The sequence below is a fragment of the Cyanistes caeruleus genome, chromosome 9, assembly GCF_971803275.1.
Source record: "Cyanistes caeruleus chromosome 9, bCyaCae1.hap1.1, whole genome shotgun sequence".
NCBI lineage: Eukaryota > Metazoa > Chordata > Aves > Passeriformes > Paridae > Cyanistes > Cyanistes caeruleus.
The window spans coordinates 22,943,343-22,967,134 of NC_141709.1; the positions used below are offsets into that span (position 1 = coordinate 22,943,343).

Genomic DNA, 23,792 nt, shown 5'->3' on the forward strand with positions numbered 1-23,792 from the left:
ACCAGCTTCAAATATGAGCCAGTCATAGATGTCACCGCCTGTTTCCGTGTCATTTAATCAATGACAAAAAATCACAAGTTTTACAAGCAACTGTTGGTACTTTGAAGACTATTACAAACCTAAAGGAGATTGTTCTTCTTTGAGATTATCAGCTGCATAGGTTGATCAGAGCAGAATATTTTCAATGCAAGCCCATTTTAAAACAAAAGAGGTTATGCTCCTTGAAATAATTGTGAGCAGTTACATCATCTTTTATTCTTTAAAAATAGTACACTTGGGTTTTTGAAAATCATCAGTAAGTGTTTCCTTTGCCAGTTCAGTGCCTCTGGATAAAGCAAAACAGCTTAAATATTCAGTGCTCATGCAAGATACACCAATAGATTTACATTACTACACAAGTTTCCAGATCGTGTATTCAGCTTTATTCTGTTACACCAGAGTTGGTCTTCAGATGGTGGAGCACTATGATAATTCAGCTTTTTCCTTCAGTTGGTCTTTCATACATTGATTTTTTTATTCTTAGCCTTTGATACTAGTTTGTGCTTTGAGTAGGGAGCTCTCGCAATTTGAAGGGTATATTCTTAGCTCTTGCAGGAATGACAAGTTAATGCACATCCTTGCTTTCTTTAGTTGGCCCCATCAGAGAAAGAGATGATGCAGTAAGAAAGTTGAGGGGAAGAAAGTTTCCAGCTAAAGTAGAGCATTAGTAGTCATCAGCTAGAAAACAGAAAAAGGATTAAGAGAGACAGGAAGTTAGATTTTCATAACAGGAAAGAGGCAAGAAGACTGAGATTTAAGCAGATTAAAATGCTAGCTCTTACTTTCAATGGTGAGAATACAGGTGCTAGCAGCTGAGCCTCTGTTGTTGACTGCTTTACACATGTATTCCCCTTCATCTTCTGGGAAGGTTTCTGGCAAATAAAGGCAGTAGGTTTCTCCTCTTTCAATATATTGATAGTCCTCAGAGTCCTGCAACATTTCCCCTTCAAACCACCATGTAACTTCAGGTTTTGGTTCTCCAGTAATTTTAACTGTAAATCTCACTGGCTCGCCATCAACAACTGATGTGTTTTTCAGTGACTTCTTGAACCAGGGAGCTCCAGATCGAGCTTGATCCTCATCTTCACAAGTAGCACCATTAATAATGCTTCCCTCTTCTTCTTCTTCCTCTTCCCTTTTCTAAAAATTATTTTAAAATAAGTTGATTTAAAATATACAAAGTGGCAATAGCACTATGACTGCTAGTGATAAATGTTTCATTACAAGTTACTGTGTTTCTGAGAAGAGGAAATTCCACATCTGTCCTCAGTACATAACAATGCACCCAATCTGGATATGCCACAGGCAGTTAAGTGCATTTTAATGAGGCTGGAATGTTGGTGTAAATTACAGGTGTGAATGTCAATTCCATTTTCAGACTATTCGCAGGATGTCATGACCTTTCTTCACTGTGTCTTGTACTCTTCTGCAAATGTTCAGGGCAGGTTGGATGGAGCTTTGAGCAGCCTGATCTAATGGGAGGTGTCCCTTCCTACATCAAGGGAGTCAGAACTAGATGATCTTTAAGGTCCCTTCAACCCAAACCATTCTTTGATTCCATGGAGAGTTACGTGCAAACACCAAAAGCAATTTTACATTATTGCAGCAATTCCTAGCACCTGCTAGAAGAAGTAAAACATCCCTTTTGTATCTGGTAGTGTTACCTACAGTGGTAATTAGAAGCTAAGTTAAATGACATGACTGGAGAATATTGTTTTACAATTTATACCTTCTGTAATGCTGCATCAATTTCTTTTTGTTCAAACTGCATGCGTAGTAATTTCTGTTCCTCAATCCTCCTCTGCTCCTCTTCTTCTCTGGCTCTTGCCATTTGCTCAAAACGAGCCTTCATGTTTACTTTGTGAGTAAATGGAGCCTCAGATTTCTTGGCTGGTGTCACATCTACATCATCATCCTTGGAAAAAAATAATTAAAAACAGGGCTTAACTATTATTTATTGCCTTAGACATACATGCAATAGTAAAACTAGTTTTGTGTTTACAGATTTTTTTATTTTTTTTTAACTGAGCAAAGCCACACAGAGGCCTGTTTTTTTTCAGAGGTTTCTTTGAATGTTGGGTAGGTCTCGTAATACTTCATCCCATGGATAGGACAAGATTTGTGCAAAAGTAATTTCAAAAATGATAGGTGAAAAATATTCCTAAAGTTTTATTTTTATAGAAGTTGAGCACTTCTTGGCAATTGTAAATCCTCAGTGATTGGGATTTTATGCTATGGTGTTAGCATGGGTTCAAGACCTAAAATGGCTGACCTTATGAGAACAGTGAGTGACAATGATTAAATTAAAAACTCACAAATGGGACAGGCTTTAAGCTGATGCTGAAGTGAGCCTTGTGGAGAAGAGCCAGAATGCAGCTCAGATAAGGCTTAGTACTGTTAAAATTTTACATTTTGTCACTAAAGTTCACACTGAACTTATCAATTACAGACCACTTTGTTAGTGGGCTACACTGATAGCTCCACTTCTTGTTGTTTCCCCTCTGAAACACTGAAGGTTCTGGTCTAAAGTACAGACAAGTAGGTACCCTCTTCTGCTCTACTTTGAGGAGTGAGTATACCTGAGACTTAATCTTCAAATGGTATTGTATGGATTTGGTACTTGAACTTTTTTATTCTATTCATGTAGTGGAGAATGAATTAAAGAGTTCAGAAGGAGAAGCAGTTCAAGAGATGGTTAATAGATAATTCTCAGATATGGATGTTTTAAGCCCTCAGGCTGGCAGGTTTCAGATGAAAATGCTGAATTGTATGGGTTTGAGTAGAAAAGCAAAACTCTGCCTGACCAAATCACTGATAAAAAACTGGTGCTGTTTCTTTAAGGGATGTTGAAGTTGTGATATCCTTAAGCATCCAAAGGAGGGAAGAGGAAAGAGAGGAAAACATAATTTTGGAAACAGCAAAATTTGATGAAAGCAGCAGCACTGTCCACTCCTGGATCATTAGTGTGCTGGTTAAGTAGATCATTAACATACACAGAATGCAACTTACCTCTTGAAATTTTTCAGCTTCCCTTTCTCTTATTTCTTCATCCATTGCTCTTCTCTTTGCTCGCTCTTCTTCAATCTTCTTCTGTATTTCTTCTTGAGACAATTGTCCTATTTTTTCAAACTTGCTTTTTAAGTTCTTTGCCTGAATAGAACCACTTCTTTTTAGCTTTATCAATTCTTCATACTCTTTGCTTAACTCAAAAGTTTCAGACTCTTCTTCCAGCTGTTCAGAAATTACAGAATTGTGTAAGATGGAAAATGCCCTCATTATTTTTCTACCCATTCTCTCCCCAGAAGGTACAATTCAATACATTACAGTTCTGTTACTTGAAATCAGTAGAGAGGCCTTTCTCCTGTAATTCTTTTTCTTTGCTATCTCATGAAGAATGCATTTGTATCGTATCTCAACTAGATACAGATTTTAAAACACCTTGCTTAAATATGCCATTTGTTCAAGGGTTGCTGTCAATAAACTGCGCTTCATGGACTTGGAAAACCAGACACAGACCAATACAAAAAACTTAATTAACTGGAGTCCAAAATCCACCTCTACTTGCTTGCAGTAAGATATGAAGCAATCCTCTAAAATGCAGCTGTTTTGTTAAAAAATACTGCCTTTCAAATATTTTTATAATTCAGTAAAAAGTAAATGACATTTCAGGATGTCATGGCTGGAAAAGAAAGGGCAGTTCTGGATCCTGTAGTCAAACCACATCTGAAGCTGTAATTACTGATATTTTTCTCCCTCCTTTTATGACCTCTGACTGATTGTAAAGATGTACGTGCATTTTAGCTGGATGTCCCTGTGTCTCCCTGCTTCCCCAGGATTAGTTGAGAGCATTACAAGCTAGAGCCATTACTACTTGCTCGAGCTTTGCTACAAAATTAAATTAATGTCATTCTCCAACATTCAAAGGGGAAGAATAAAGAATTGCCACCCACAGCCAAACTGAAGTGTGAAGTTCATGAATGAATGTTTTAAACATTTGGGATGTAAAGCAGATTTTGTGTGTGATTTTTAAAATCAACTGTGACAGTCTTCAAACCCTTGATACACCAGTTATAAAGAAGTTGAGCCTACTGTATTTTTTCTCATTCGGTAGCACAGTATTTCTCTGAGGAAAAGCAAGAATTTTGTCCTTTCCTACTTCTCTTTTTGTATTTTCTTTTGGGAACTAGATATTTCGGTTCTCCCAATATCATAAATATTATCTAATCATTTTAGTAAAAGTCCGGAATTTTCAGAAATTGCTGCAAAACTAAATTACAAATTTGGAACTGTACTTACTTCTAAGGTGGCTAGGGATAAACACATTTTCCTGGTAGATTAGTGATAAACATGTTACTATATCCAGTGTTTTAAAAATGAAGTTTTCTGGTTTTCTTTCACTTAAATGTGTTAACTTAAAATTTCTTTCAACAGAATTTTTCTTTCCAGTCTTAAACTTTGAGATTTTAGTAATGAAGTGATACATTTTATTTTTATTCAGAGCATGCTGAATGTATAATTTGATGTACAAACCTCTCCCATTTCTTGTCTCAGCTGTTGAAATTCTTGCCTTTCCATTTCTAACTTTTGCCTGCGCTCTTCTTCTGTGCGCCTCTTTTCTTCTTCCATTTTTTGTCTTAGCAACTCCTCAAAATTGATTTCCAGTTTACCAGGTATGAGAGATTCTTGAGAAAAGGTTTTAAACATTTCTGGTGATTCATCGTCCAGCACCTGCTGGAAATTCAGAGCATTAATTATATCTGTGATGAAATCACAGCATTGTTCAGATACTTCTGGTACATGAAGATAAGTAACTACTTTGTCATATCTGCCCCAGCACAGAAAGGTGCACTGTGCCAATGTGGGTATTCTTCTGAAGGTGTGGGAGGGAGTGATTTGGGGGTTTGTATTTTACTTCAGTCACAACACTAAACTTCTAAAATTAAGGTTAGGTGGTTTTTTAAAATGTAGTATTTTCCCTCTGCGGCGGGAGGATGTCCTACAAATGCACCTTTAGGACCTGAAACAATTCGTTCTTGCTCACTTCAGAGTGTTTGTGTTTAAATGTCATTGCTCTTAATGCTGAAGTACGCTTATCTGTAATCTTATTCTTAAGCAATCTGAATTGTATTTGTGTTCTAAAGCAGTATTAGTATTCCCAGTGAGGATAACAGATAACAGAACATTCACAAGCTCTTCTTCATGCACAGATTGTTTATGCTAAGTTATGCAGCCAGTTTATTGGTTTATATACCCACTGGCTAGGGTTTCCTCCTTTCCCTCTCCTTGTCTAGCTTCAGAGCAGGGTTAGGCTTGGTTGTCATTAGGAGCAGGCCTATCTTTTAGACTAATTTGTAAGATAGTAGGGCCTAGGAAAGGCAGTTTTCATTACTTCCGAAGCAGGAAGTGCAAGAACCAATATTTTATCAGACTAAATGTGTTGGAAGTACTAAGATACAAAGCTGAACACTACAAAAGCAGCCAGTAGTGAAGCGAGTTATGCAGGGATTTTAATCTAAGTTTGTGATAAAACTTACATGAATATATGTTGTGCATGTAACTACATAAACTTACAGAGATTTTCTCAACAGGAGTGTTCTGTAGGTAAAGGTGAGGTGAGGTCAGGCACTGATGAGATACTGAACTGGGGAGTGATGAGGCTTTTGGCACTGCTTAATCAGAACAGGTTTGAAAAGCCTTGTGGCAAACATGGGAAAGCTCACTATGGCCGGTTGGAGGCATTCCCAACAGCAGTAATCAGTCAAATGATAGAAATAGTTAAAAGAGCAACATTTCCATTTGAGAAAGTGCTCTATCTTCATAAAGGGACAGAAAAGAGACATTTCTATAAGAGCCTTTGACACTACTTCTGCTTATTGCTGCTTACTGCTACTGTAACCCACACCTTTCTCTGCTGTTGGTGTCACCTTGGTTCATACCACACTCTTGACCTGCTTTGCCCATACCCTCTTTATTTGCCACAGTTCTTTCAGTAGTTTTTAAGCCAAATCCCACTCAAATTCTGCTATTCACTAGAGATTTTACTCAGCTTTTCCCTCTAAGCTTACAATTGGACTTCAGCACCACCATTCCTTCCATTCTTCATTTGTTTTGTGTAGTATGAACATACTGAAATTGTGTTATAGAAAAGCGATGTCTAAAACCTAAGCTGTGAACTCTGACCTACAAAAACGATGACCCATTTTAGAGGCTACCCATAACTAAATTAGCAAAGAAACATGAAAATACCTTGCTAGTGATACATTAGTTCATAAGCTCATCACTTCAAGAAGATACTAAACCTAAGTGACCGCAAGAAGTGTCTGTTCAAAATTTGCCCACAGGAGTTCAAAAGCTGTGCATGTGAGCAAGCACTAGCAGCTGTCTCTATTTCTGACTTACTAAGTTACAAAAAGACAGTGAGCCACCTGGTGACTCCCTGGTTAAAAACCACAAAGATTTAGCTGTGTTTTGTGATGTACTTTGTGGTTACTTCAGTAAATATTTTAGCCATATTTTGTGAAATTAGACTGCTGCTTTTTTTTTTCCTGAAAAGTGGACATGGTTGGTTGTGAGAACAATCATGGTTTGCAGCACAGTCAACAAATATTCAGAGAGCAAACAGGGAAAGATTTTTATTATTTGTGCTATGACAGGTTGTTTTTGCAGTCTCTATTAGAAAAAGATTGATGGAGCTGAAAGTCAGCTGCTTCAGTGTAGAAGTGATCACACTGATGCTGGGGAGCATGGTAGTAGCACAACAAGAAATGTGAAATAGGGAGATCCAAAAGGAAGGTGGCATTTGTGTTTTCCAGCCACAATACTACCATTTCTCTGTGTTTATACATCTAAAACTAAATTAAAAGGAATGAAAATTAAAAAGTTCCTGGAATAACAGTTTAATGTTCATTTTTACTGCCTTTGAAAGAGAGGACTATCATATTTTTCAATATTTTAGGGCGTATCTTCATTGTTGCTACATTTTGTAGCCATGGGAAATAAGGAAAACAGGGGGTTATATTCTGTTACATGTAGTAGAAAATGTAGCCTTCATATTGCGGGTGCTGCTTAACAGAAAATGGTGAAGTACCTAAATGCTGAAAATACCTTCCAGTTAATTTCTTTAAATTACAAATCACTTTCACTGTCTGCAGGTAGAGCAATCACAGGCTCTGTGCTGCATCTGATGGATTAAACCTTTTGTCAGTGAGATTTTTCTTTCCTGGACACTCAAGTTTAGGCTCTTGCTACACCGAGGCCAAGAAAAGATTTTCTCAAGAAAGCAGGATAGAACAGAAGCAACACATACTTTCTGTGCTTCCTTTAGTTCTCTACTGCCTTTTCATAAAAACTGTAGTGGCAGAAGTCTCCATTAGCGTTCTTTTGTTGGTTTGAGGGTATTTTTTAAGTGGCTTTAAGTTCTGTTTTCCTTCTTTGGAGGTACAGATAGACACTATTTTTCAGTAAAGTATCAAATATAAATTCACATTGTAGCTTCTCTAGGTAGTCTTTCAGTAAGGCTTTGTCTTTGTCCCAATTTCCAGGCAGAGGGAGCCCTGCCAGCAATACCAGTACTCACAAGTATTACTTTGAGTGATTAAGAAAATATTATTGGGCATGCAGTTGGTCTTTCCCAGGTCAGCCACAGAGAATGTAGGAAGATGCTACCAGGTGCCTGGGTTATTCCACAGTTCTAGACTTGCAGGTCCTCCCCTCCCTTTTGAAACAAACAGTGCTTTGTTCTAGCTTATATTTGTGTAATTTAATACTGTATTTCCTGATATCCACCAATAAGTAACTCGCTTATATCCTGCTGAATCTTGAAGTGGTTGGAATAAATATGAAGACCACAGTTAAAAGCTCTGCTCTGGCACTTTTAATTTTTAATATAAATAATAATTGCCAACCTCTGAAATTTGGCATCTTTCTGTGCTTTCAGGTAGTCAGTCCTAAGCCCCTGAAAATTTGTCTCTGGTATGATCCTAAGTCAAATTTTAGAAGTCCTTGCATATGACAGAAATCTGTATTTGTCAATAGAAGATAATATAAAGTGTTCTAATGGTAAACACCACAAGTGTTTTTTTTGTTTTTCTCTGAACAAGCATTAAAAACATCAAGTAGCTGAGTTCAGCCTTTTAGTCTTTCCTCCCTAAAGAGCCACAGATGACTGGAAGGTTCATGCTTGCAGTGAGCATTTTTCTACTATGCCATTGACTGTGCTTTAGTAGCAAGAGATGATTGGGGTATACCCTGTAGAGGTAGGGGAATAAACTTGGAGCTATATAAGAAATTGCTCTTCCCCAAAAAACGCAAAACAACAAAGCCTCCTTGTGGAAACATTTTGCTTCCCAAGTATGTTGCATCTAGCATAATCGTACCCACCAGCTATAATACCTGATTCTGACTAAATTATCTGAAATCCTCTAGGCTGGCTGTGAGGAGGGATTGTTCTCTGATGATTTTTGATAAATGAACTTGACTAGTTTACCCCATTACCTTTTGAAAAATAGTAAAGTGAACTAATTAATGGAGTTGAAGCATGTATTCCTAATTTTATTTAAAGTTTTTTTTTTCCCAGAGTTTCTTTCCAGATCAAGATTTAAGTAAAAATTAAATTTATGCTAAATCAAAATACCATACCATGTTTTTCCTTGCTTCAGCAAATGCTCTTTTCTCCTCTTCTATGCGTCGTCGTGCATCCTCTTCTGCTTTCCTCTTTTCCTCTTCTCTCCTCTGTCTTTCTATCTCCTCAAAACTGAGTCTGAGTTTACCAGGGCGGAATTCTTTAACAGTATTTTCAGATTCTTCATCAGCACCTTCATTTATCTTAAGAGAATAGGGAGAGGAAAACATGGAAAGTACTTACCCAATCAGAATATTCTCTTTATAGTAAACAAATACACTGTTCCTTTCTGATCTTTTATAAATACTGTTTTTTCCTTGGGGGGGAAAAAAATGCATCAAGAGTTAGGTTCCTGTGAAAAACATTTTAAACTTTGTTTTAGCCAGGGGAGCAAGAAAAGAAATTTTCAGTATCCTACATGTAGCTTTTAAAATTTTTAAAAATCTGTTGAGTGTGTAATTCAAAGAGCAGTGCGTTATCAGGAGGAGGCTGAACAGTTAAGTACATACTTTATGGTCTCATTGTTGGATCATTTACTGTAAATCACTCTCTATTCTCTTTATTTACATCATGTCCATAGATGTTTATACCATCAAGTCTTTTGTTTGTATAGAAATCACTTTCATCAGTGCACCAGTTAAAGAAATGCTGTACAGTCTTATATCAAAACTGAATCGGTTAGCATTTTGCTATTATTCCAGACTGAGATTTTTGTTTCTTTTCTTTCTAGACATTTAATCATCACTGAAGGAATTGAGATACTCTGATCTCTTCACTATAGCTTCTCTGCAGTGAACACTTACCTGCTAAGAGAAGCCTGTGGTTTGCAAACTGCAATCAAGAACCCCTTTCAGAGGACATCTCAGAGTACTTTTATCTGTTAATGGAGGAAGTGGACTGGGAGCTGTCAGAGTACTGATAATCCAGATCTCTATACTGTGAGCAGCCCTGGGACTGGTATGTGGGGTAGCCCATTAAGGGAATTAGAGAAATCTTTCGTTTGATATTTTTAAGGGAAAAAAAAAAATAAAGAATTGAAGGAAATTAACTGCTGAATTCTTAAGAAAAATGTTTACTTCAAATTTTGACAACCACTGGTCAGCAGGTACAACTTCATGTTAGAAAGTTTCTTTGGATGTGGAGAAATTGTAAATGAATTCATATTACTTGATAAAAAATGCATAAGCATAAGGAAGAGAGATGTGAACTAATCTTCAGTTAGAACATCTAAGTGATTTCATGAAGTTCACTCTTCTTCAGTTTCTTTGCTCTTCTGCTTCCTTGGAATTCCTTGCCCAGCCCCAAACAAAAAAGAATAAAATGCATTACTGATATAATGGCAAGGTTATTGGTGTGAAACAGCAGGGATTTTTTGGAGGTGGAGATGAAAAAGTAAACTACAATTTGGGTATCTGCCTAAACTTAGAACCCTCTCAGTATGGACCAGTTGGGAATTTGTATGTTTCAGCTTTCTAGAAGTTCTGTGTTGTTGGTTTTGTTTAAGTTTGTTTCTGTAGAATATAAATGTCTTGAATGTTTTTGAAATATAATCAAAATAGTGATCTAGAGCTGTTTTTCCAAGACTGTTCATGCATAATTATATTCTGTTAAAACTAGCAAATTCCTATAAATAATATTTTCCAAGTTTTTATGCAAGATTAAAATCTCATTTCTTGTTAATCTCGTTTGTATGTGATTTTGTATTTGAATTAAGAAAGCCATAGTGATCATGATGGTACAGGGAAAATTCTGTATGAAAATACAGAACTTTAAAAATGCTATTGGAAATGGAGTATGGAAAAACAAGGAAATGCAGAACTAAACTATCTGGTTATCTTAGGTTAAAAGTGTATGATTTCTTCAATATGATCAAAGAACAAACTATAGTGAGGTCTTTTTATAGCTGATCTAATGTAACTCTGACATGATAAAGAGCACATCTGAAGGCACTTTGCAGAGTAATATAAAACAGGATCTGTGAGCAGCATTTCTGACAAATTGAAGGGACTTCATCTAGTAATTTATAGTATGTTGTACATACAAAAGAACTGATGTTTTTTTTTCCTTTCTTCATAAGGAGGAGAGTTGTAATTGATGAATATTTCTATCACATTTACAAATAAATATGGGATAAGAAATAGCATTCTGTTACTGTGGAATGTTTGCATCAAAAACTGAACTATCTGCAGCATTACTTCAGGAAAACAGCCACTCATCTTCTTGAAGGCTTACAGTTTAAGGTATTACAAAGTGTAGATGAAAAATCTACTAAGTTGCTGACAAAATCAAAACACCTGTATTTCTTAGGTTTACTAAAAGAATGTCTGAAACCCAGTGTGGTAACTGATTTAGAACAAAGGTCAAAAATGTCTTTCAAAAACTCATTTCCAGGCTCTTAACAGCTTGAAATAAATTTAAGGAATTAGAAAGAGAAGAATCGCATATAGAGGAAAGAAAGTAACAGGAAATGTGCAAATTCTGTGCCAACATGAACATGAATGTATTACCATTTGCTGCCTGGCTTCCTCAAAGGCACGTTTTTCCTCTTCCAGACGCTGTCTTGCTTCTTCCTCTGCTTGCCGCCTTTGATTCTCCTGCCTTTGTCTTTCCAGTTCTTCAAATGTGACTTTCAGCTTACCAGGAGACAGAGGCTCTTGAGTTTCACTGCTTTCATTTTCACCCTGTGTAAGAAAAACGAAACAGTTGTATCTTAAGCCAATAAGTGTCTACTATATAGGTATTTTTGGATGACTGGTTTACCTTGACAAATGAAAGGCACTTGGGTTCCTTAAGGAATTGGTTTTGTTCCTCATATTTTAGCTTCATTTCTTCATCCTGTGTCTTTATTTGTTCTGCTCTCTCCTTTCCAGTGTTCTCAGAGATTATTTTCATCTTCCCAGGTGTCCTGGTGCTTTTTACAGGCACTACTGTAACTAGCAGTGAATCATCCCCTTCCTGTCCAAAAAGATATGTATTATATTTTCATGAACCTTGACTTCTAGATAGATTCATTTCTATGAACCTGCTGCTTTTAACCTGTGTGCACCAAAGCTTCCAAAAGATTTACTTGTATTGAATATTACCCACAAGAATAAATCCACCTGCCTATGGCAGTCACTAGTTTTCTCCTAATATCTGAAAAGTATCAAGACTGAATTATATTTGAAACATAACGGCTGGCAAACTTTATAGATTTTCATTAACTGTTAGCCATAAAAGCTCAAGGTTTGGAAAAGAACAGGTGTAATTCTGAATCCACAGCAATTGTAACCACACTCTACTTCCAGTTTTCCATTTATTATATAAATGATAATAAACTGCAGCTGGAATAAGCCAATAGCTCAACACAGAAATATGTAATTTATAAATTCTAATTCGTAATTTGTCAGGTACAGTAATTGTTTTTTGAAGAATGTTGCTGCTCCAACTCTATTTTTACAGCTTATTTGCCAAAATATAATTTACCCATATTTTTCCCCCCATCAAATAAGTTTAAACTGAGGAATTTGCCGGTTTAGTTTTTGCTTTCCAAAACTGTAGTAGGAGTGTGATTTTCTTGTGTTAGTGAAAGACAATAGGACCTTTGGACTCAGCTTTTTGAAATTAAATATTTATTTGCAAGACTTAAAATTAAAACCCATATGGTATATTAGTGAAAAAATTTTTAAAAGTTAACTGAGTGAGGTGTTCAAGCATCTGTCTGTTGTCAGAATCCACCTTTAATTTCAAGTTTAAGGCAAAGAGCTTTTAAGATAATTCTTTGCAAAGCCAGAGGACTTAAAAGAATCATTCCAAATATATAGCAAATAATTCTGGTGGCTTTGATTATTTACATTTTAGATGGTTTTAACTAACCACAAAATATTCATAGTCCAGGCTCTGTTTCAGACTTCAGTATATTGATTTCAAGTACAGAGATAGTTCCATATATGTTAAAAATTTGTTAGCTCCTTGGTTGAACTTTAATGAGGTATTTGTGTGCTGTTTTCTAAGTTTTCCCAACCCAAATTACAATTATAAAACAAAGTGAATAAAAATGTAGGTGAACATTTTTTTAAAAAAATCTGATTACCTCAGCTGCTGATTCAGTTCCCGTATTGTTAAAGTCATCAATCTATTAAATGAGAATTTCATATGATTACATTAATTTGGCTCTTTGCCTTAGAGTTGCAAACACAGAACTGGAAATACTTTTTGTATCAGTGCTATGTATGTAGCACGTAAATTCACGGAGATGGTAATGACCGAAGCTGTGTTGGAATACTTCAGATAGGTCAGCTTGTTGAGGAAGAGGCAACAAGACATAAAACATCCCACATAAAGTTTGCTAAAGCGTTTTCAACACAGTGCTGAACCAAGAACGGTATTGAGATGTCCATTCTTCATTTATACATTCCAGAATTGCATAAAAAAACCCCAAAAATTTAAAAATCTAAAGCGAAGTCATTGATTATTTCTGATTCAAGTGACATTATATTCCCCTCATCTCCTGAAAAAATGTCCTAATCCCTAGCATCTCCTAATGCTGTGCTTGCTTCCTATGGTGTGCCTATGTTACGGCCTAAAATTAACGTACTTTTTAAAATTCTGCATGAATGGACTTCCGCCTTGCAGGGTAGATAAAATATATGCTAGATACAATGCAAATTAAAAGTACAGTTTTAACAATGTTAGAAGTTCTACTAGGAAAGACTATCCAAAAACTGATTTCTCCTATTGCAATAATTACAGCATAGCACTACTTTTCATTTCTTACAGCAAATTCTAACCTAAATTAAGCACTACTGTCATTTTGTTAAATTGAAATTTGCATATGTTTTTAGTCTTAAGTCTATCATTTAAATGTTTACTCTCACTGCAGTATTTGTAGCACTGAAGACAACTTGCAAAAGGAATTAAGTTTCATATCCCTTCACAGAATGCTACAAAAGACAGAATTTATTAGGATCAACAAAAGTTGGAGTCTGTTCATATATGTATATATATTTTTATATATATACACATATATGCAATGATGATTCACAAAATGGCAAAGGAATAAAACATCACCTGGATCTTAATTATTTATTATTTTATTGCATTACTGTTGTCTCATTTTTACCTGCCAATGGTGTTTTCTTACTACTTTTTGCTTGCTTTAGTGCGTGTATCAGTGAATTCTATTCACTAGCTTACAAACAAGGGTTATCTAAAGTAAGAGTTTATAAAATACAAGAAACATTTTCAAATTATTTTAGTAAACTCATATGCATATGACCAAAATTTGTGCCTGGTTCCTCGCGGGTTTATGCCTGCCCAGTTTCATCTGCAACTCAACTTTAGAACTGACAAGAAAATTGTTACTGTAAAGACACGAAGACTCTCTGAATATATCTCACTTCCACCCCACTGAGCATCTACCATGTAAATCTCTACTCTGAGAAATCTTAAGATCAGATCTTTCTGATCAATACAAAACGTTTTTCATGTTGTTTACAATTACATCCTAACTGATGTGATCAGATGAACATACCTCCTGTGCCTTTTTTGCCAGTTCTCTTTGTATTTTTCTTTTCTCAATCATGTCTTGTTCAATTCTGCGCTTTCTTTCTTCTTCCGTTCTTTTTCTTTCTTCTTCTTGCCTTTGCTTCTCCATTTCTTCAAACTTGCCTTTAACGGTTCCTGTGGACATGGAATGCACAGCTCAACAGTTCCATCTAACACTTACCCAGAGAATTCTGTGCCCTTAAACCTGGGGCTCTCTTACCTATGAGCTTTGGAACATAACCCTTTTCTATTTTAGATAGTTTGGTGTCATCGTCTTCATCAGATCCAAGCAGTTCTTTCATCTAGTTGATGAAACACAGAAAGTAAACTCTCTTTATAACTTACATGAAATCCCACTATTATTGTCTTAAAATAATATTAATAGATTTTCAAAAACAATATTAAATATTAATATAACACAAAATATTAGCAAAGAAAATAACCTCCTGCTTTCTCCTGTTCCATTCTCTCTCTCTAACATATTGTTCTTTTCTTCTTTGCTTTTCTTCTCTAGATCTCCTTTGATTTCTTTCTTCCCTTGCTTTCTGCATAGCTTCAAATTTATCCTTTACATCACCCTTGTGAAGCTTGGGCACATAGGACTTTTGGACAGGTTTAGATGAAGAAAGCAGAATCTTGGTGAGGATATAGAAGAAATGAAGATAAGAAAAAGAAAGTTGAAACAGATGGACAGAAATATTCTGATAGATTGGATTAGAAAGAATGTAAAAACTTAAAACAGAAGTGCAGTTGAGATTATGAACATTTTTGTGCCATGACCCATCATCATCAGTTAAGCATAATTGTATTTGTTCATAAATTGTCATAAATACTAAAATATCCAAAACAATATTCAGCATTATATTAAACTATTAGATACACATTTTTATTGTTGCTTTCAATCTTAAGCAGTCACCAAAGAGTCTCTGCCCCTAACATTTAAAAGAAATATGAAGACATAGATGCATACCTATGGGAGTTTTTCTGCAACACTTCAACAGCCATCTATAGTTTTTAAATAAACAGTGGTATTTCTTAATTTAAAACTTCCAATACATGATATGCCTAGTTTTTTAGTATCTAGAGAAAACCAGGAGCCCAATGATTTTATGTTACGAAGTGCAAGGATAGCTGGACTATCAGGGCTCTGATGCTGATACATCAAATGGACACTTCTTTGCCAAGGATTACTCTGCAGATGTAACAGAGTAACAAACACCAAAGGTTCCCACTTCCAGAACTATTGTGAAGTTTTTCTTTTTACAGTGATGACAACAGGAATGCTCTCAATAAAGTAATACTGAGAAAACTGACTAAAAACATGCTATATTTCATATTTTTCCACCTATACCAGATGTTTTTTGTTCCAGCTACTCACTAAGTCTGTGTAGAAGAATAAATATTTGAAGCCTAGTATATTTACAATCAGATGTAAATGTTGCCCAGAATTTCGCCACCAACATTTAAACCTTCTTCATATTTCATTGCATTTATTTTCCCCTAGTCTTTCATTTCTCCTAATAAGAATATAATTCACAGGTTCCATCAAATCATAAGCTACTTAACAAGCCCCCTTATGTTGTCTAAAATAATAGCAATACCAGCAGACTTCCAGTCCTTTAAAATTATTTGTAATAATAACTTTTGCAAGCATCGGTTGTAAATTACATTGCCTTGATTACTTTAAAATTGGTACATACCTCAGTTTTCTGTGCAATGTCATTCATGGTTACTGTGTTGTGCTCTGCACCTGGTATGTTTAAGATGGCTTTCAGTTTCTACCTGAAAGAAACAGTTGTAGTTACATTCCTTTCTTTTCCTTTTAAATGATGCTTTAACCATCTTCCTGTAAATAAGTTGCATAGGCTGAAATTGATGTATCACAATTTCACTTGGTCCTCTGGGGCTTTTGAAGACATGAATAGGTTCTAAGTATGCCACAGTAATTAAAAGAACAAGCTTATGATTCACTATTCATGCTCATAACTCCTCAATATAGTCCTAGATACTGGGTTCTAATTTCCATTTTAAAAAAACAAACAATAACAACTTGGAGCCAGACTCTGGCTGCTCGGGCTGCTTGTTGCCAATCCGCTGTTCCCGACGCTGGTGGCAGCGCAAGGGAAAGCACAAGGAGCGTGCCGCAGCTGCAGCCCGAGCTGTGAGAGCTCGGGCCGGGAGCCGCCGGCCTTCCCGAGCCGCTGCTTCTCCTCCTGCGGCTGCACAGAGCGGGGAGAGACGGGCCGGGGGAGCTCCTGCGGGACAGGCACCGCTGCAGCTCCGGCCCTTCACACAACACACAACGTGATGCTGTCCCCTCTCCTAGGGCTGTTCTCCAAGCCTTTATGTAACTGTGTTCTGGAAATTGCAGAGCATTTTTTAGAAGAAAATTGCTATAAATTTTAAAGTATGCTGTATTTACTAGGAAACTAACAAAAAGACACTTTCTCTTCTTTTTTTTTTCTTTTCTGTTAAGCCTCAGGTCTGTCAGAGCTTGTGGAAGGAAATCATGATGTGACTCCAGCGCTACTGCTGTCTGTATTTTATTGATCCTCTGAGTCCCAGGAAAGCCTTAAATCTCAGTGTGCCATACATGGTGCAAATAAGGGGCTCAAAGATTTTAAGCAAAAATGCTGGAAAAGCAGCTCACCACTGGAAGAGAATTCTCACTTGTGGTTTAGAGGAGCTGAAGTCAGGGATTTTCATGATATGGAAAGTTAAGCTCTTATTTTTCAAATTCTCTGTTAATTGCAAACAGATTATAAACACAGAAATATGTAGTTAAAAATAATACTAAGAGTTGTTTTCATGTAAACTCTTCAAAAATACACCAATATCAGCAATGCTTACTGGCACTGCTGTAGTTACACAGATGGAGTGGGATTCTTAGAGATCTTGGGATATTTTTCCCAATGAAAGGAGTCACAACATACGAAACAAGAGCATTTCGCTACCAATGTTTGCCCTGATTTACAAATTCTAAACTCTTCAAATTTGGCTTCAATAGAGATGTCCTGGAGAGCATCTCCAGGTGTTTTGGTGTTCCCTTTCAACAAGTTGGTACAGAAAGTCACACCACCCCCACCCCACTCCATTTGTAGACAGATAGGAATCCAAGACATTTCAGTTTCTCACTTGTGAACACATAATCACCAAGTGGCAGTTCCTATTGAGATCGCTTCAGATCAGCAATAGCATGTAAGAATTGTGTGGAGTCTAGAAAGGCAGATAATTGCATCAGCATTCTGTAGCCTCAGAGTCCCTGTAGGCTTTACCATCCATTTGTACACTGCAGGATTTATATCCTTTAGCTGACTTCTGTGCGTATCAGTAAAATCCCCACTGTGATCAGTATAACCTTAAAACTACTTCAACTGTTTTAACTTCCTTATTTCTATAAGCAGGTCTTAGAGAAAGTTCTCTGTTCTCTTCTTCTGCTAGTCTGCTCTTTTAATGGCTCCTTCCCCACTTGGGGCTGGCAACCTTTAGCCTTGTACTTAACATCCAGCAGCTGACTCAAAGGTTCACTGCAGGAACACATCAGGAAACAAAGGAATGTCATGAATTGGTGCAATCCTTGCACTGAAGTAACCTGGGACACAGAGACCTTTTACCCTTAACGCAGGGCTGGAGCAGAGAAGACTCAAAGATAATCTGTCAGAAGAAATTCCATTTCACCTCAACATCTCAAGGTAAGGTTACCACTAATCTTGACCACAGCAATGTACCCCATGGATAAAAGACTTCATCTTGAAGTCTTTTGAAAATCGACTCTTCCAAAGTCTGGTTTATTATGTGCAATTAATTGTAAGAAGATGATGATGTTCATTATTCAAGACTTTGTGTTAAACCTTTCTGATAGCTCCAATTATCTGAATCTCCTGACAGTGGGATAACAAATCCGAAATTTTCCTTAGAAGTGTGAATGTTGGAAAAAGATTTTCTTTGCAAATTCCTGCTGTCAGAACTTCCAAAGTAGTGCCAGTCCAACAGGTTGTGGGCCTTCAAGATGGCAGATATGTTTCTGCTGTTTGGAATACTGCCATATCTGCTATTACTTTAGGCTACTTTCCAGTTCATTGGCATCACTAATATGTTTGAAGGTTAGCCAGCTGGCTCTAAGGCATTTTGCCTCTGCAAGTCATCCTACCTCCACCTCTGATGCTAAAAGATATTGATATAAAGCACCAGCGCATTGCTAAACATGATACCACCCATGTTTACACTTCCATCCCTCTCCATGCCATTAAACCTCGAGCAGGACCAGCAGCTGGACCCTGCCTCAGGCACCCCTCAGGGCAGATGAGTAATTCCTAATAAAAGTAATCAAAATATTTAAGAAAAAAGAAGCACTTCTTGAGTTTTGGGTTGGGTCTGTGAAACAGTGACAGCAGCTTCAGAAACAAGCACTGGGGACTGAAGCTCCTTTGTATCTGCCTCACCATCAGGAGAGGGTCACAGTCAATTAATTGTTGCTGAGAAAACCCAAGTGGTTACATCAGGAAGTCCTGACACCTACAAATTGTGGAAGAACAGTGCCTTCCTCATCTGCCAATAGCTTTGCAGAAGCATGCAGTAATAGATTTTCCAACCCAAGAAACCTTGACCTACTAATTCCCTTTTGAGATGAGCTAGTTATATTAAATTGTGCATTTATATGTATGTATTCTTGTTTGGTATTTTCTCAGAGTTCATCTAATAAAAGCAACTCTTATTTTTTGAGGCAACACAAGCCTGCCTGTTTAGTCGCTTACTTCAGAAACTATTTCTCTGATTACAAAGCTGTCCGATCTTAATATTCAGTCTCATCTTTTCTTCTATTTCCCAAGATAACATATCTCAGCAGAAGCTGTAAGAGTTCCTCATTGACGCTTCCAACTCAAAAAAATCTCAGATGATAATTTTGAACATAACCATGAACAAAAAACGAGTTCAGCTTCTTACCCTTTGCTGACCCAGTCTCACCACTCCAGCATTCACCTGAAAATAGTGTAATTTTTTTTTCTCTCCATATTTTATCTTTCCTACAATTAAATTACATATATTTCATAAAGTTAGTCTGGTGTTTTGGGTTCTATACCGAAAGTACCAGACTGCAGGGTCCCTTTGAAAGGTCCACTCCTCAAGAGAAATTTAACCTGCATCCAGTGATCGATGGTCCTACCTCTGGAGTTGGAAAGAAAAGAAAATGCCTTTTAACTTCACTGGCTGTAATGCAGAGAGGGATCTCTAAGTTCAGGTAAAAACATAATACAAAACCAATAATGCATAGGAAACCAGGCAACAGATTAGAAATATTCTGTAAAAAAATAAATTACTGCTTTCAAACATCTTACACATTAAATGGACAAGCAGTCACCTCCAATATGCCTTGATCTTTTATGATCATAGCACTTTTTCAGGTTTTCATGCAGCCTCTCTAAAATCTTACTTGGGCAAAAAAAGTCAAAAAAGAAAACTATTAAGGGGACACAGAAAGTTTGATGGTTCAAGTCCCAAAATCCATCTCCTTAAATTTAATTAATTTCCATTTCTGAAAGCAGGTCAGAGTACTCAATTGATAAAAAAAAAAAGTTGTGTAGCTTTAACCAGATTAAAAAATTAAAAACCTTCCCATAAATAATAAAATTTGCTTTCTTTAAAAAAATTCTTGTTTTTCAAGGGCATGATAAACATCCTCACATGAGACAGAAAAAATACCAGCATTTCCCTGAACTGAACACTTTACAATAGGAGTATGAAGTCAGGACTTAAAAAAAGGTCCTGTTCCTCTGTGATTCCTCCTTTCAGGAGGCCCCCTCTCTCCTACTGGGTACTGTGAGTTATAAATAAGCCCTTCATGGCACGGTCTAAGTTACGTTTACCATCTGTCTCCTCTTTGTGATCCACTTGCAGGGAAGACTCCATTATATAAGAAAACCAAACTGTGAGAGTTGGAACTTGCAGACAAAGCACCAAGCAGAGGCAAGTACAGTCCACAGTGTCAAAATATTTAACAAAATATTAAACTGAACTGGAGAGAGGAGGGAAATGGTCATCATTTATGTCCTCCCCATAACTGGTCTGGAATGACAGTACCAGTTGTTGTACCAATTACAGATACTGAAGTAGATACTAAAATTATCATGCATAGGGGAAGATCCTGAGCTGGCATCAACCATCAGCTCCACTGAAGCCAGCGAGTTATGACAATTAATACCAGCTGTCTAAACTTAACATTTTGTATAAATACAAAATGCAAAACTACTTCCACTCACTTCATTAAGCCTTTATAATTAAAGACCAAAATGCTTACCAACAAGTGACCCAGATAATTTTTCATACGCAATCTTTTCCTCAATCTTTGAATTTATCACACTTCAACATTTATTGAGAATCTTACTTTGTTGTGGATACTCCTTGCAGATAGGGTGTTATTTATAAAAACATACGTATTATAAAGGATGCCTATGTTTTACACAGCTATAAACACTCCTAATGCAACAGTGCCATTCAGCCCAACTGTTAAAAAAGTGTAATCACCCTTCTCTGTACAAAGGGTCTGTTGATTCTCTAGTCTCTTTTACTATTATGGGATACACAGGCTCCAGAGCAAACATAGTGGGGATTCAGAGACTGCTCTGGAAATGGGGAAGTCCTGCTGTGATCTTCTGGCCCATGATTCCATGTTCCATGGTATCTGCTGATCCTAATGGAAGTGGCAGTAAATTTTGAACTGAGGTCCCCAGGAATAAAATCAGGATATTTTGCCACACACCACAGTTCCTCCATTCCCGGCTGTGTCACATCAGCTGAAGATGAACCATGTGTTTTATTGACTTCACTGACAGGACTTCAGAGATCAAGGTAATGCAAGTAGTGGCCATGAGGCGCTATTGCAACTTGTATCTTCCCCACTGACAGGACACAGCCTTTCTGCCTCTTCTCAGAAATGCTCCTGGCCAGCTCAGACTGAAGCAGGGTTAGATACCCACAGTAGTCATGGCTGGAGCTCTGCCTTTGCCACAGAGGAGAGGTGTCCAGGGCTTCCTAGAGACAGGCTGCTGCTTCCCCTTGAGCAGCCCTACCCCACTGGTGATGCTGATGCCTGTAAAAGCTGGATCATGTGTACCACCTTCACCTGAGCAGGTACAGCTGCCTTCAGTGCACAGCAAAGGGCACTTCCATTGCCTCCTGCACTGCTCTCCCAATGCCATGAGCTTTCCCCACCACCTCCCCACAGCCCGCCTGACCATGGCTCTGATCCTCCTTAAAGGAGTTTCAAAGCTGGATAACCATATAAATGCTTGCCTGACCTCTTTCACTGAGAAAACTACTCATCTGATACATTCCAAATGGAGTCAGAGAAAGTATTCCTTACTAATGTCTTAAACCATCTACCCAGCTCTTTTATTTCACCAGACTGTGCTTTCTGCATATACCAGTCATATTCTTATACTTCTGCATGCTTCTTAATTGATACATTTGGCCCTCCAATAAGACTAGTTATAATTCGTCTTTTCATTTCATTGGACAATTTTCTAGGAGATCTAATGTCTCTTGAGACCTGAGATCTAAGGTTAAGAGTACTACATTTTCTACCATACAGCCATTTGCTGATTAATTTTTGAAATTTTAACATGCTTCATTAAACATGCTTTTTTCGATATCTGTTGGCTTAAAAGAAGCCCTTATTTACCTAAAACAGACGTGATAATAACTAATCTGCAAGCTGTCACAGAAACCAAATATTTTCTTCCAAGCCGCTTTCTTTTATAGCCATCACTTCAGAGCGAAGCAGAACCAAGGGACGCACTCAGTATGCCCTCGCTTCTGAAGACCACCCCAACAAAACTGAACTCCTCCGCGCGTAGAGACACGCGGTTTCTGAAAATCGGGGATCTACGGGATTTTCAGCTAACTTTTATAAACCGCACATCACCCACCGCGGGTCCCTCACGGCAGGGCGGGACGGCCCTCCCGGGCTCCGCGTCCCCCGGGCCGCCTCGGCGGGGCCGGGCGGGCAGAGCCCCGCGCCCGGCAGCGGCTTCGGTTAAACCGCTGCGGTGGCGCCCGGCCCGGCCCCGCGCCCTGCGGGCCCCGCTCGGCGCTGCCGGCACCGCTCCCGCACGGCTGCGGCTCCACCGCCCCGGCCGCTGCCCCGGCCCGCGCCCTCCCCGCCGCGGCCGCGGTGCGAGCGGCGGCTGCCCCGCAGCCCTGCGGGCTGTGCTCGGCCCGGCCGCCGGCGGAGCGGAGCGGAGCGGCTCCCCGCGGCGAGAGGAGACGGCGCTGCCGCCGCGGGTAGCGGGCCGGGCGGGCAGCCCCAGCCCCGCCGCACGCCGGGGCAGCGGGGCCGGCTGCGGGCGGCGGGGAGGGGAGCGGGGCGGGGGGCCCGAGCCGCGCCGTGCCCGCAGCGGCGGAGCCGCTCTTACCTGTGCGCTGCCCGCGCTGCGGCTCGGGGCGCTCCGGCTGCGGGCGGGCTGCGCTGCCGAGCGCCCCTTGGCTGCGGCCGCCGCTCCGCCGCTGCAACTTTCCATAAAAGTCGCGACGCGCGCCCGGCGCCCGCATTCCAGGCGAGCCCCGCGCCGCGGCAGCTGGCCCGGCCCGGCCCGGCCCGGCTCGGCCCCGGCCCTGCGGCTCGGCGTGCCCGGCCCCTCGCTGGCCGCGCGGGGGGCTCAGCCAGCCAGCCCCCCTCCCCGCGGGCAGCAGCCCGGCCAACAGGCTAATTTTGGGCTGGAAGCAGCACCGAGTTATAAATAACCGGGGCGGCGGGGCCGCCGCTCTGCTGCGCGTCCCTGGCAGCGCCGGCCCTGCCGCAGGACAGCGGGCGAGCGGGGGCTCCGGGACCCACCGCCCGCAGCCTCCGCCCGCTTTCGCCCTGCCCGCGCCGGTGCCGAGCACCGCGGCTGTTCCCGGCCCGGCCCGGAGCTCCCCGGCCCGGCAGCCCCGGGTCAGCCCCACTCACCGCCGCCGCAGCCCCGGAGCGCCGCTCGCCCCCCGGCCCCGCATGCACGGAGCGCTCCGCTGCGCTGGCTCCGCCGGCCCGCGGGGTTTTATACCCACGGCAGCCCGGACCCGGCTCGCTTAATGGCACATGGAGGGCGATCGACTAATAATAGTAATGTGACAGTTCGCTGATGGAGCGGGGAGGAATCTCCCTAGTGCCAGACTGCGAGAGGCAGAGCGCGGTGGCTCAAAGCAGCGCCTGTCGCTGGGAACTTTACAAAGCGGAGGCAGAAACATAGTTTTATTATATTTGAATACCCTTCTTTTCCTGCTTAGAGATGATTTTTTTCCTACATGTTCAGTTCCAAGCTTTCCAGCGCATAACTTTATTCTTCCTATCTCTCTTGTATTGTGTCCGCCGGACAGGAGCCTAACTTTGAGCTGGGTTATCACCATTAGGACAATAACCAGTTGACCGTAGGCTGTGCAGATGCTAACCACGGCCATCAAAGCTAAAACACAGAAGACGTTTTGCCTTTCGAAGGACAGAGCGGGCACTTTCCCCCAGTGCCACCCTCGGGGCGGCCGCACTGAAGCTCCGAGTGCCAGGGACCCACCCGCCTCCAGCAGATGGACACACGCAATGCACAGAACAAATCTGGGCAGGTCAAAGCACGGATAC

General features: G+C 39.6%; 2 protein-coding genes across 74 annotated transcripts in view; one reads left to right on the plus strand and one right to left on the minus strand.

The window, feature by feature from the left end:
• Nucleotides 1-10,799, plus strand: part of FUBP1 (far upstream element binding protein 1) — a 34,733-nt gene extending 23,934 nt beyond the window's left edge. For 21 of the 24 annotated variants that reach the window (XR_015273593.1, XR_015273596.1, XR_015273597.1 and 18 more), the window contains one exon: nt 9,390-10,339. Coding sequence is in view for 8 of the 24 variants with exons in the window: in XM_086841363.1 (XP_086697489.1) it covers nt 9,390-9,407 (18 nt within the window). In the remaining 16 variants the exon portion in view is untranslated. Of the gene's footprint in view, nt 1-9,389; nt 10,340-10,736 lie in introns of those variants that run through there. The other 3 variants (XR_015273604.1, XR_015273618.1, XR_015273607.1) reach the window with 2 other exon arrangements.
• NEXN (nexilin F-actin binding protein) lies at nt 228-23,187 on the minus strand. 50 transcript variants are annotated; one of them, XM_023932613.2, is made up of 14 exons: nt 23,130-23,144; nt 15,886-15,967; nt 14,629-14,820; nt 14,406-14,487; nt 14,172-14,320; nt 12,732-12,773; nt 11,420-11,614; nt 11,167-11,340; nt 8,677-8,862; nt 4,570-4,770; nt 3,049-3,270; nt 1,769-1,954; nt 822-1,179; nt 400-717 (listed from the first exon to the last, which is right to left on the minus strand). In XM_023932613.2, exons 2-14 carry the CDS (start codon nt 15,910-15,912, stop codon nt 704-706), a joined length of 2,028 nt encoding a protein of 675 aa, XP_023788381.2. In that variant the 5' UTR covers nt 15,913-15,967; nt 23,130-23,144; the 3' UTR covers nt 400-703. The 50 variants fall into 50 exon arrangements, with proteins under 50 accessions (XP_086697468.1, XP_086697466.1, XP_086697461.1 ...); XM_086841318.1 differs by lacking the exon at nt 23,130-23,144 and adding an exon at nt 22,597-22,751 and having other exon boundaries at nt 4,570-4,767; nt 15,886-15,963; XM_086841317.1 differs by lacking the exon at nt 23,130-23,144 and adding an exon at nt 22,597-22,751 and having other exon boundaries at nt 15,886-15,963.
• Between the last annotated feature and the right edge of the window lie 605 nt (nt 23,188-23,792).

Coding starts and splice junctions, on each gene's coding strand:
- NEXN (XM_086841317.1), bottom strand. CDS start 22,701: ATGGAAAGTTGCAGCGGCGGAGCGGCGGCCGCAGCCAAGGGGCGCTCG. Junction 15,964..22,596: donor GCAGCGCGGGCAGCGCACAG/GTAAGAGCGGCT, acceptor TCTTTCAGGTAG/AAACTGAAAGCCATCTTAAA. Junction 8,863..11,166: donor AGGAAGCCAGGCAGCAAATG/GTAATACATTCA, acceptor TATTCTCTTAAG/ATAAATGAAGGTGCTGATGA.